We start from the raw sequence: 12,484 nt of genomic DNA, 5'->3' as shown, positions 1-12,484 counted from the left end.
AGTGTTGGAGTAGGGGAGTAAAAGAGGACATTCTTTGGTACAGAAACCTGGCCTGGCCTAGCAACCTGAGGGCCAGAGAGCAGCGCTGCGTGGAGCTCTGGATGCATGAGCCAGGGAAGTTGTCAGCCTGAGATCATGGACTGAGAGCAGAAGTCCTGGCTCCTGCTGCCACAATCCCAGTTTCACCTCTGAGGCCAGTAAACAGGGAATCCTGCTGTTTGCCCTGCTGAGCATCCCAGATGGGGCTACGAAAACTTAGTCAAAGACCCTGACAATAGCTTTTTCTTTGTAGAAGTAAATAACCATCCCTTACGCTCTCCATGTGCACCTGCACTGCTGAAGCCTCCTCACTGAATTCCCTTTATCCAACCTAAGCCCAGCTTTGCCTTCTGTGGTGCTGTGCACTTGCAAAGGCACTGCAGTAATACAAGCAATCCCTCGTCACTGCAATTCTCTCTGTGCCCCAGCAATCAACTGGCCTGAGCTAGGACTCCTGGGGTGAGCAGAGGGAGGAAAGAGGTTCATCCTGAGAGCACCCCAAGGCTGAGCTCAGCAAAAGCATCAGCCAGAATGATTTGCCTGGTGTTTGCAGCTTGTTCTTCCTCTGAACCCCTGTCCTCAGACTGCAGGCTGCCTGGGGGGGTGATGTGAGCCCTGCTGCCCCATTGTCAGAGCCCACAGCAGCTCTGGTGTTAATGTTGCATCTGCTTCCTACAAATACTGTTAGCAATGCCTCTGCAGCGTGTCCCCAGCGCTGTGCCAGGAAATGCCTCCCTGTGAATGAAGATAGAAAGGAGCACGCATTAAGGAAAAGCCAGTTCCTTTGGCTGGTACAGGTGGGATTTGCAGTTCGTTTGGTGTCTGATCCAACCATTTAGCTCCAGTTAACAGAAGCAGAGAGCCCTGGACAACAGGTCAGCCTACCAGTCAGGTCCTGTCTTAGGGCGAGACGGACTTCTGCGCTGACAGCAAAGGGAGCCTCCATGACTCTGACACTGGGAGCATGAAGTGTTAATAGGCTGAAGTTACAGGAGAAGATTTAGACCTAAAATACCTCCTAAATTCTAGCCTTGTGCATTAGCAAGATCACTGGGTAGATGGATACCATAATGCCTCACTTCTATCGCTTTGCTCCCAAACACTCCTCTCTCATTTTCCCCTCTCAGCCCTCCTGTTCCTCTGCCTTTTTCTCTTCCCACCTTCCCTCTGATTGCCGAGCAGCTTTGTGACTTTGCCATCAATAAGTCTAAAGAGCATTTGTACCACTCTGCTCCCCCTTCTCTCCTCCCTCCACTTCCAAGTCAGGCAAGCTCATCGATCAGAGGAGCTCAGGAACTATCTGGTGTTTTGTTGTCAGGATGGTAATAACATTGCAGTTGTGAATGGGCTGCTGCAGGCCTGATCATGGACACCTGCAGGGTTTGTTTAATTGCATTTAATGACAAATCCCATACAGAGGAGCATTGCCCGAGAGATTTATTATCCGCCAAAGAGGCAAAGCACAACAGCTCAAAATATAATTTGCACTGAGCATTTTTCCCCCTGCCTCCCTTTAAACCATTGCAATAAATAACCAATCGGGCAAAGTGGGCAGCACTGCTCTGAGGAGGAGGTGGAGGGCAGAGGACGGAGATTGAAACCAAAGGAAATAACAGCAATAAGGCTGCACTGTTCTTTCTCCCATCCCTGTGGTCTGCTATAGAGGAAATAGTGTTTGTCTAATTTACAGCCTGGAAGTGCAGCTGGGGATCACTCCGGGATGTTCAGCCTCGTCTAACATAGCTGGAGGCCAAGCCCTTGAGGCCCCACTCTTCCTACCTAGGTTATTTTCCCCTATGTTCTGTAGCTAAGTTTAGATCCTGTCTATCCAAACAATTACAGAGGAACTACAGCAGCCTCTCAGCACCACGGGGTTACCAGCAGCCATCGGCTTCCGATGGCTGAAAAGGACGGGACAAGCTCAAAGTGGCAGATCCCATCCTGAAAAACATCAGTGGGAAATACGGCCCTATGGAGACTGATCCTCTGTGTGCAGCCTAGACAAGAGCCTCGCACGCCCCGAGCCTGGGATGTGTCTTCTGCTAAACACATTGCTCCAGCTGAGGATGAGGAGCTCATCCCCTGCTCACCCTGAGCAGTTCCTTCTGCCTTGACCGTGCCATGAGTGTCCAGCAATAATCCATGGCAATTCCTGGACCCGGTGGATCGCCGTGCTGGGCAGCGCCAGAACAAGGAGTGGGATGTGTTCCTGTCACCTGAAACTCCAGGTTAGCACTTCCCAAAGCAGCTTCTCTCCCTCCCAAGTTTATCCATCTTTACAATTCATTCTCTCTTCTAATGGCAGAATATTGAATGGATGTGGGCAGCTTATTTCTAAACACTTCTTTCTTGCCCCCCAACCCGCTTTCATTTGAGAACACTCTGCACTGGGGCAGACGGGAAGATACACGATGGTTTAGAGGAAATTCCTTAGTTTGTAAAGTGTGAGCAAGGGGTGCACACTCACTGCTATGTTCAGGTTCAGTTTTGCCCTGTAAAGGATGGTTTGGGGGTGACGACAACCTCGTACAAGCAAACACCACCCTCTGCGGCGCCTGGGCTCTGCTCTGCTGTAGGTGGCAAGCAGCAGTTGGCGATGGCGTTAGGCAAACAGGGTGCAGGGCAGCACCTGGAGCTCGGCTTTATCTGATTTCCTGCACAAAGGCAGCAGCGCTAATACCCCTGTCAAACAAGAGCACCTGGACATCCCCGGCTATCAGCTCCAGCTATCACAAACGCCGGCGCTGCCTCGGCCGGCACCGAGCGCTGTTATCTCCTGAGCAGCACAAATCCCCGGGCTGGAACAGCCCATCTGGAGTCTGATTGAAGCGCCCGGAGAAAGCGCCCAGGTTGAAAAGGGCAAAGAGAGGAAGAGGGAGGGCGGGGGGACTGCGCTGCTCCGGCGGAGCTGCCGTGGGGCAGCAGCAGCAGCAGCAGCAGGAACAGCAGCAGCAGCAGCAGCAGCAGCAGCAGCAAACCTGCTCCTTCGGCTGAACGCGCTTTCTCCTCCTCTGAAAGGAGCCTTTCAGCACAGCAACTCCCAGAGCTGGGGCTGCTCAAGGAGGCTTTTGTTCCTTTCCTTTGGGTTTGGAGACGGGGAGGATGCTGCCCCTTGTCTGACTTCAGTGGCTGAGGTCCATCAGGCTCCCTCGGACAATGGCAGTCGGGAGGAATAATGGAAGATCCTTTCCACGGATGCGAGGCAGCATTGTCCTTTCCCACCTTATTCATGCCATATGCAAGGTATTAAGAGGGAAGAGCCGGGCAGTGGAAGCAAAGCTAAAGCTGGGATGAAAGAAAGATTGCTCATCAAAAACCTCCGAGAAAAGGCAACTGCAGTCAGGTTTTGTTTTTCTCACTTGACTCAGTCTCTCAGTGGGATTCCCGGAAACTCGGCACCATCATTATCCTCTTCTTTGCTGATTCCTTTTCTCCAGCGTTCCCGAGCCTCTATTACATTTGCTTATTTTAGACCAAAATACAACTGATAGACAGGTTGACAGAGCACTCCTGGAGGAGTTCATCACAGCGGAAGGGAAAAGGAGACCCTGCTGAGCCCTGCTATCCCTGCAAACAGCATTGCCTGATGCTTCACACGCATATCTAGCCTCCTGAGCGAGACAATGGAGCAGAAACTCCCAGGTACAGTCACCAGATTGCACGGATGATTACAGGGCGGTTTGACACCGTCTCACAAAGAACACTGCTTTCTTTTGCACTGCAAGAGGCAGCGTCCAGCCCTGAAACGAGAAACAGCACTGAAAGCGTGAGAGCAACTGAGGAAGGATAAGAGGAGGGTGTCCCGGAGGAGGAAGCGCTGCTCTCGTGGTCTGCCTCTGTGTGGAAGACTAATGATTTTGTTGTTCTGATTGATAAAGGTGACAACAAATCATAGCCTGCCATCCAGCACAGACCTGCACCCTCGCTGTGCCGTGGGGCAGCGGCCCTGCTGCCCGCAGAGAGCCCTGCCTGCGACGCAAACCTGGAGGCTGTGTATGTATTTAAGCACTTTGGTACCCTGGAGGCCGTATCCTGACTTCTGCTCCTCAGTTCCCTTCCCCTCGAAGGGATCCCACACGTGGGCTCTGAGCGGAGCAGCGGAAGTGTCTGTGAAGAAGCCAGGCTGTGGGGCTGCTGCAGCAGCCCTGAGCGGCCCTCCCGAAGCACAGCACCCACCTGAAACCCACTGTCGTGGTGTGGATTGTGTCTCAACACCACAGCAGACGTGTGGCAGGGTCAGGACGCACACACCAGCTACCGAGCGCACTGGCTCTGCTCATACCTTGATGCCTGGAGGGGACTGCATTGAAAGTCAGGCCCTTTGCTTCCAACAGGGTTTTTAAACGTGGCAAGAGCCAACGTTCCACACCACCCGGAGCCTCTATTCTCAAAGGTGCTTAGGGGTGAAAATGGAACTGCTGAAGTGCACTGAGGCCAGTGGTAAATGTGAGTGCCAAAATGTCTTTAGAACAATTTGGGTTGTCGGTGCTGTCGAGTATTTTCTTTCTTTCTTAGTTTTCTCCTAAACAGGAGATGCTCAGCATCACCCACGTCATTGTTATGATGGCATATGGAGCCTAAGTCCTTTTGGCTTGACCTTCAGCTAGGTCACTTGGGTTGAAAGCAGAACCCTCTGTGCGGAGCGGGTGCAGATGTCTCCATGGCAAAGGGAGCCCCCTGCCCCCCAGACCTCTGTGCTTCATGCTTAACAAGGACTTTACAGTCCTTGGAGCCAGTCAGTAACATCCAGGTTCTCAGTGGGTCCTAATACTTCCTTGTTGAACAGCAACTGGGCTCCCAGGTTCTATTCTCTGCCACTGACCTGTCGCAGCTTCTCGTCCCAGTGTCTGCCTTACTGGGTGCCTCTGTAAAAGGAAACGGTGACTCTTGCCCTTGAGGAGGATGGCTCGCTTGGTCCTCTTCTAGCTGGAAGTTTGTTCCTCCCTCATCCTTTTCTACTGGAGCTCCTTATTCCATCACGACTCCTGTGAGTCAGCCACAGTTACTCCGGAGAGCTGTGGTCAGGGACAGAGGTGATCACTTGCCAATGCACACAAAGGCAACACACAAAAGCAAACTGAGCCTAAGGTTTAGGTCCAAATCTGATGCTCCTCTCTCTTCCTGTTCACCTCAGAGGCAGTCTTTTGTCCCCTCCGTCTGGGAGAGGGAGGGATCCAAAGCTACTCTTTATCACCTTGGCTAATGCAGAGGCAGGAGCAGAGCAATGCTTCTCCCAGGAAACCTACTGCTGAAAGAGCTGACGGACTCTGACGGACAGATCCCTGCCCTTTGATGCTGGCTGAAAGGAAAGATCCCTGTATCCTCAGCAGGAAGGAGCCAGGCTCCCCCTCTCCCCCACTGATCTATTAAATCCACAAAACCTCAGAGGGCAGCAGTGCCACCATTAACGTTGGAATTGCCAGCCTGGTGCCTAACGTAAATGAAAGCCCATTGCCTGAGTGTGAACCCAGCCTGCCTCTTGTGCAGTCTGATCAGAATCCCTCCTCCCAGCTAGCCGCGGCCTCGTGCCCTGTACGAGCACAGGACACGTCATCCCGAGCCCTCGTGAGGAAGGTGGTTACAGGACAGAAGCCCCTGCAGCAAGTTGGGCACGGGCTCGTTGCTCCTCCTGATGCCACGGTGCCCTTTTGCACTGGTTTTAGGCTTGTTCCCTTTGTACAGCACATTCCTCATGGAGCTGCTTGAGGAGATGGCTCTGGCTTCACTGGGCCCGGCAGCCTGAAGCCATCACCCTCCGGGTGTGGAGATCAGGCAAAGCCCTAAAAGGTTGAGAAAAGCCTGGTACGGAGCTGCCTGCAAAGCTCCCATTTGTCCTCATGCTGAGGACCCCAGTGCTGCAAGTGGGGTCCCACCGAGCAGAGCAGCAGGAGCACTGCCCTTGACGTTGGCTTTCGGGGCTGTGAGCATGGCCTCGGATCCTAACTTCTCCATCTCCTTCTGGAACCCTTAGCACGGATCCAAACGTTCCCCCAGTCGGAGGGAAGGCCTCCAGTGTGGAGCAACGGATGAGGAACTCCTGAGCCTTTCATGCTAAAAACGTCCCAAACCATGTCACTGTATCATTGTCAGCGCTGTACGCTATGGTTTTGAATTGAAGCTCTGTGGCTTTGGCTGCCCTACAAGCCCAGCAAACCCGGGCTGTACATTCCGAGTTCACAGTCTCAATAAGCAGCCAGGTAAAGAGCAGGCGTTATTCCCATGTTATTGGCAGGGAAATAAGCCTGAAGATGAGAGGACCGGCCCAAGGAGTCTCTAGCAAGGGTGAGGTCTCAGCCTGGACCTCTAAAGTCCCTGTCCAATACTTCCGGTCATCCACTCACTTGCTTTTTAAGTACCCTGGGAGGAAGATGCTGCTGCTCCTGCAGCACTGCGTGATCCAGCCTGGCTGAAAGGGGCTCTGAAAGGGCAGCTGCAGACACAATGAACCCTCCTGCCACACAACCCGGCAGCCCTGTCGCAGCGGCTCATGCTTTAGTTGCTCTTCCCTCTGGCGGGGATTCCATTCCCCTCTATACCCTGGGAATACCGCCCGAGGCTTTATCTGCATCACCCTGCCCGGGAGCCTCCGGGGCTTGTGGGGGATACTGCGCAGATGAGGGATGTGAGTCCCGGCCCTGCAGGGAGAGGCTGCTCTGGCTCCTCCTCGTGCTCTTCGCTCTCTCATTGCTCTTTACCCATGGAAAAAGCCATTTTCCTCGCCTGCGTTTCTACCCTGTGATGGTTCTGAGAGCCCAGCCGAGAGCGCGGGCAGGCTCTGGAGTAAACTGGGACCTAAAAACCCTCCCTGGTGTTCCGGTGAATTCCATCCGCGTTCTACGGAGGGGAAATTCATAGGAAGCTTTCGTTAACAGATACCTCACTAAGAGTGCGAGTGCATCTCATCACCATGGCAACACCAGCGAGCCAGCAGGGAGGGGAGATGTCGCCGTGCATCCACCTGAGCAGCCCGAGTGCTGCGGGTTCACAAGCAGGGACGGAGACACAGCCCCCCGTGCACACCAACAGGCACAGGTTAAACCGGACCACGTCTGCCCCAGCTCATTGCCGGCAGCTCTTTACTTGGAACCCCAGGATCCCAGCCTGGTTTGGGTTGAAAAGGCCTCAAAGCTCATCCAGCTCCAACCCCTGCCAGGCCCTGGTCTAAAGCCCCTCTCCAGGTTTCCTGCAGCCCCTTCAGGCACTGGAGCTGCTCTCAGGTCTCCCCTTCAGGAGCCTTCTCTTCTCCAGGCTGCCCCAGCCCAGCTCTCTCAGCCTGGCTCCAGAGCAGAGCTGCTCCAGCCCTCGCAGCATCTCCATGGCCTCCTCTGGCCTCGCTCCAGCAGCTCCACGTCCCTCTTGTGTTGCTGCCCCAGAGCTGGGTCAGGGCTGCGGGGGGTTCTCCCCAGAGCGCAGCAGAGGGGCAGGATCCCCTCCCTGAGCTCCTGCTCTGGGGTGCTCCCAGCACACGGAGGGGTCTGGGCTGGGTCACGGGGAGCTTCCCCTCAGGCTGCTCCATCCTGTACCCCCCAGCCTGTGGCTGTGCTGGGACTGCCCTAACACACGGGCTGGACCTGGCCCCTGTTCACCTCCATGAGGTTCCCATGGTCCCACCTCTCCGCCTGTCCAGGTTCCTCCGGATCCCATCCCTTCCCTGCAGCATCACCGCACCGCTCGGTGCCATCAGCTGAAGAGAACACAGCTGTTGTCTTGTGACCGTGTGCGTGAATTCACACACCCGTGTGCACATCCGTGTGTGTGTATTCACACATCCGTGTGCGTGCATTCACACACCCGTGTGCACATCCGTGTGTGTGTATTCACACATCCGTGTGTGTGCATTCACACACCCGTGTGCACATCTGTGTGCGTGCATTCACACATCCGTGTGCGTGCATTCACACATCCGTGTGCACATCCATGTGCGTGCATTCACACATCCGTGTGCGTGCATTCACACACCCGTGTGCACATCTGTGTGCGTGCATTCACACATCCGTGTGCGTGCATTCACACATCCATGTGCACATCCATGTGCGTGCATTCACACATCCGTGTGTGCATTCACACATCTGTGTGCGTGCATTCACGCATCCGTGTGCACATCCGTGTGTGTGCATTCACACATCCGTGTGCGTGCATTCACACATCCGTGTGCACATCCATGTGCGTGCATTCACACATCCGTGTGTGCATTCACACATCTGTGTGCGTGCATTCACACACCCGTGTGCACATCCGTGTGTGTGCATTCACACATCCGTGTGCGTGCATTCACACACCCGTGTGCACATCCGTGTGTGTGCATTCACACATCCGTGTGTGTGCATTCACACATCCCTGTGCGTGCATTCACACATCCCTGTGCGTGCATTCACACATCCATGTGCGTGCATTCACACATCCATGTGTGTGCATTCACACATCCCTGTGCGTGCATTCACACATCCATGTGCGTGCATTCACACATCTGTGTGCACATCCCTGTGCGTGCATTCACACATCCGTGTGCGTGCATTCACACATCCCTGTGCGTGCATTCACACATCCATGTGCGTGCATTCACACATCCGTGTGCACATCCCTGTGCGTGCATTCACACATCCATGTGCGTGCATTCACACATCCATGTGCGGAGGGGATATGGGGCTGCTCCCACGCACTGCAGCACACAGGAAACCACGCTCACACCGCACGGACACACCAGAGGTGCTCCTTTCCCCGCATGGACCTGCTGCATCCCTGCGCACACCGCACACCTCCGCGCAGCTTGCGTGGAACTCTGCCATGGACATCGCGGCTCTCGGGAGCTGCTCCTGGACTTCAGCAGCTGCTGACGGGAAAACGAGTCCGTGATGCAGAAAGCAGTTTCTTAGCAACAGAAATGCTATTCCATGTCAAGGCAACACGCGTTAGCAGGATAATCCAAGGTAATTCCAGACAGGACCTAAACGGGTGAACGCACTGAATAATGATAATGACAGACGGGATAATAATAACGGGAATAACCGGGCTGGCCTTGTTTTCCTGGAACGGGGAAGAGAACACCTATAAATAGAGCCCAGCAGGAGGAACGCGGCGCCCGGGCCCCACGGAAAGCTTGGAACCGCTTCAGTCCCGTTCCTACCCTGCCCACGGGCCCTGGAGGCCGCAGCCCGGCCCGGCCCGGCCGCGCACTGCAGGGGCAGGGGCAGGGGCAGGGGCAGCCCGGGCCCCCGCTACCCCCGCCCCGGGACTACACTTCCCATGGTGCCCCGCGCGGCCCCGCGGCACCTCCCCGCCCACCGGCCCCGCCTCCTCCCCGCTGCATGCCGGGAAGCTGAGTTCCGGGGGGGCGGCGCCTGCGGAGCCGCGCGGGGCGCGGGACTCCATTTCCCATCATCCTCCTCCCGCCCCGCCCCTGCCCGGGCGGGCGCCATTTTGTTTCAGGCTCCAAACCTAAGATGGCGGCCGGGCGGAGGGAACGGGGTTTGCTGCGCTGAGGTGAGCGGGGTCCGGCCGGGCGCCCCCGGCCCCGCGGGGCTCCTTCCCGCCCCCCCCGAGGCCCGCCCGCCGCCGTCCCTCGCCCCGGGCCGAGCCGTGGGCGCGGAGGAGCCGCTGGTCCATGGCCAGGAGGTGCCCGGTGCGGTCGCCGCGGCCCCCGTCGCCATGGACCTGCGCACGGCTGTGTACAACGCGGCCCGCGATGGGAAGCTGAAGCTGCTGCAGAAGCTGCTGGGCAGCCGGAGCCGGGAGGAGCTGGAGGCGCTGACGGCAGGGCCGGGCGGCGGCGATGGCCCCGGCGGAGGGAGCACCCCGCTGCTGATCGCCGCCCGGCACGGGCACCTGGAGGTGGTGGAGTATCTGCTGGATCACTGCGGAGCCCGCGTGGAGGAGGGCGGATCCGTCAACTTCGACGGGGAGACCATCGAGGGGGCCCCGCCGCTGTGGGCAGCGTCTGCCGCCGGGCACCTGGGGGTGGTGCGCAGCCTCCTGGATCACGGGGCCTCGGTGAACCAGACCACGCTGACCAACTCCACGCCGCTGCGGGCCGCCTGCTTCGATGGGCACCTGGAGATCGTGCGTTACTTGGTCGGGGAGCGCGGGGCAGACCTGGAAGTAGCCAACCGGCACGGACACACGTGTTTGATGATCTCCTGCTACAAAGGGCACCGGGAGATTGCACGTTACTTGTTAGAGAAAGGGGCTGATGTCAACCGCCGGAGTGTGAAGGGGAACACAGCCCTGCATGACTGCGCTGAGTCCGGCAGCCTGGAGATCCTGCAGCTCCTGCTCCGCTCCAAAGCCCGCATGGAGAAGGATGGCTATGGCATGACTCCTCTGCTGGCTGCCAGCGTCACCGGGCACACCAACATTGTGGAGTACCTCATCCAAGGGGGGCTGCAGCAGGAGGAGGAGGAGGTTGCAGGGAGCCAAAACGGGACCTGTGCCTCAGGTGGGAGCCATCAGAGGTGCTGTGGCGCTGGCAAGCAGGCTCCTCAGGGCAGTGATGAAGAGGCGTGTGAGAGATGTTGTGCCTCAGCTTCCAGCCAGGATGAGCAGCAGGTCCCTAACGTGTTCTGCACTCGAGAGGCTGCTGTGGAAGCGCTGGAGTTGCTGGGTGCCACGTTTGTGGATAAGAAACGAGACCTTTTGGGAGCCCACAAGTACTGGCGAAGGGCGATGGAGCTTCGGTGCGAGGGGGGACAATACCTGCCTAAACCTGAGCCCCGGCAGCTGGTGCTGGCCTATGACTATTCCCGGGAAGTGAGTTCGCTGGAGGAGCTGGAAGCCTTGATCACTGATCCGGATGAGATGCGCATGCAGGCGCTGCTGATCAGAGAGCGCATCCTGGGGCCTTCCCACCCGGACACTTCCTATTACATCCGTTACCGAGGAGCCGTCTACGCTGACTCCGGCAACTTTGAGCGCTGCATTAACCTGTGGAAGTACGCCCTGGACATGCAGCAAGGCAACCTGGAGCCTCTCAGCCCCATGACTGCCAGCAGCTTCCTTTCCTTTGCTGAGCTTTTCTCTTATGTGCTTCAGGACCGCTCCAAAGGCACTTTAGCAACTCACCTGGGCTTCTCAGACCTCATGGGAGTACTGAGCAAAGGGGTCCGGGAGGTGGAGAGAGCTCTTGTGCATGGCAAGGACCCTGTAGTTGACTCAGCACAGTTCACCAAGACGCTGGCCATTATCCTGCACCTGGTCTTCTTGCTGGAGAAGGTGGAGTGCACCCCGGAGCAGGAGCACCAGAAGCGCCAGGCCATCTACCGCCTGCTCAAGTGCAGCCCCCGGGCCAAGAACGGCTTCACTCCCTTGCATATGGCTGTGGACAAAGATACCACAACAGTGGGACGTTATCCCGTGGGCAAATTCCCATCGCTCCACGTTGTGAACTTGCTGCTGGAGTGTGGGGCTGACCCGGACAGCCGTGACTACGACAACAACACCCCGCTGCACATTGCCGCCCGCAACAACTGCCCGCTCATCATGAGTGCCCTGATGGAGGCTGGAGCCCATATGGATGCCACCAATGCCTTCAAGCAGACTGCTTATGAGCTGCTGGATGAGAAGCTGCTCACCAAGAGCATGATGCAGCCCTTCAATTACATCACCCTCCAGTGCCTTGCTGCTCGCGCCCTGGACAAGCACAAGATTCCCTACAAGGGTTTCATCCCCGAGGAGCTGGAAGCCTTCATTGAACTGCATTAGGGTGGGAGAGCTGAAGCCTCCAGCCTCTCCCGTCGCTTCTTCCACCCCACAGAGGTCGTGCAGCCTGGGATCTTGGCCCATCCTTGCCTAGATGCTGAAGGCTGTTGCTGTGCTGAGATGGGATGTGAGCTTCGTCCTCATCTGTCACCATGAAGCTGGCGTGTGCAGGACTAGGGGAAGAGGAGGCTCGAGAGCCCATGGCTGCCCCTCAGTGTTGTCACCTTCAGGTACCAGACAGCTCCAGTGCACTGTATCCAGAGAAGGCTGCGGCCCCTGCCCTTTCCCATGCCAACCGTCTTGCCCTGAAAAGGATGGACCATGGAGATCCCCTGGGACCTGCTGCCTCTCCCCTAAGTGCTGGATTAACTGAGCATTAAGCTTTGGAGCAGCTACACCTCACACATGTGATCTAGTGCTTCCCATCCCACATACCGAGCAGATAGGAATGCAAGTGAGGAATAAAGCATCTTCCAACTAATTCTTTCCCCCCCCTTTCTCAGATTTGGGACAGTGCGAGTGGAAGAGCCGGGTGCCTTGTGCTCTGCTGAGGTAGTTGCCTTGCCTGGCAGTAGGGCTGGGTATGCTGAGGATGGTTTTTGTTTCTCCCTTGGTTGGCCAGGTAGCAAGTGGTGGTAAAGGCCTGAGATTTCAATGATTGTGCATAAAGCTGGGTTATTTTTTCTCTTTTAGAGCCAGGCCCTATCTATGCTGCAAGACTTCTTCAGTCCCGTAAGATATAGTAAGGTCAGTT

At 56.5% G+C, this 12,484-nt stretch overlaps 1 protein-coding gene across 1 annotated transcript; it reads left to right on the top strand.

Annotated features, from left to right (window-relative positions):
• Positions 1 to 9,500: 9,500 nt before the first annotated feature.
• On the top strand, positions 9,501 to 12,211 carry FEM1A (fem-1 homolog A). The gene has a single exon (XM_061466938.1). It carries the CDS (start codon positions 9,685 to 9,687, stop codon positions 11,731 to 11,733), a length of 2,049 nt encoding a protein of 682 aa, XP_061322922.1. The 5' UTR covers positions 9,501 to 9,684; the 3' UTR covers positions 11,734 to 12,211.
• Positions 12,212 to 12,484: the final 273 nt, after the last annotated feature.

This window comes from Pezoporus flaviventris, unplaced genomic scaffold (assembly GCF_033815535.1).
Source record: "Pezoporus flaviventris isolate CSIRO_AGI_PZ_B2104156 unplaced genomic scaffold, CSIRO_AGI_Pfla_v1 ptg000043l, whole genome shotgun sequence".
Classification (NCBI taxonomy): domain Eukaryota; kingdom Metazoa; phylum Chordata; class Aves; order Psittaciformes; family Psittacidae; genus Pezoporus; species Pezoporus flaviventris.
The sequence above is the reverse complement of the archived record's forward strand: the minus strand, read 5'-3'. Positions and strand labels throughout refer to the sequence as shown.

What these genes read in the sequence shown, in the direction of transcription:
- FEM1A (XM_061466938.1), top strand. Translation starts at nt 9,685, where the DNA reads ATGGACCTGCGCACGGCTGTGTACAACGCGGCCCGCGATGGGAAGCTG.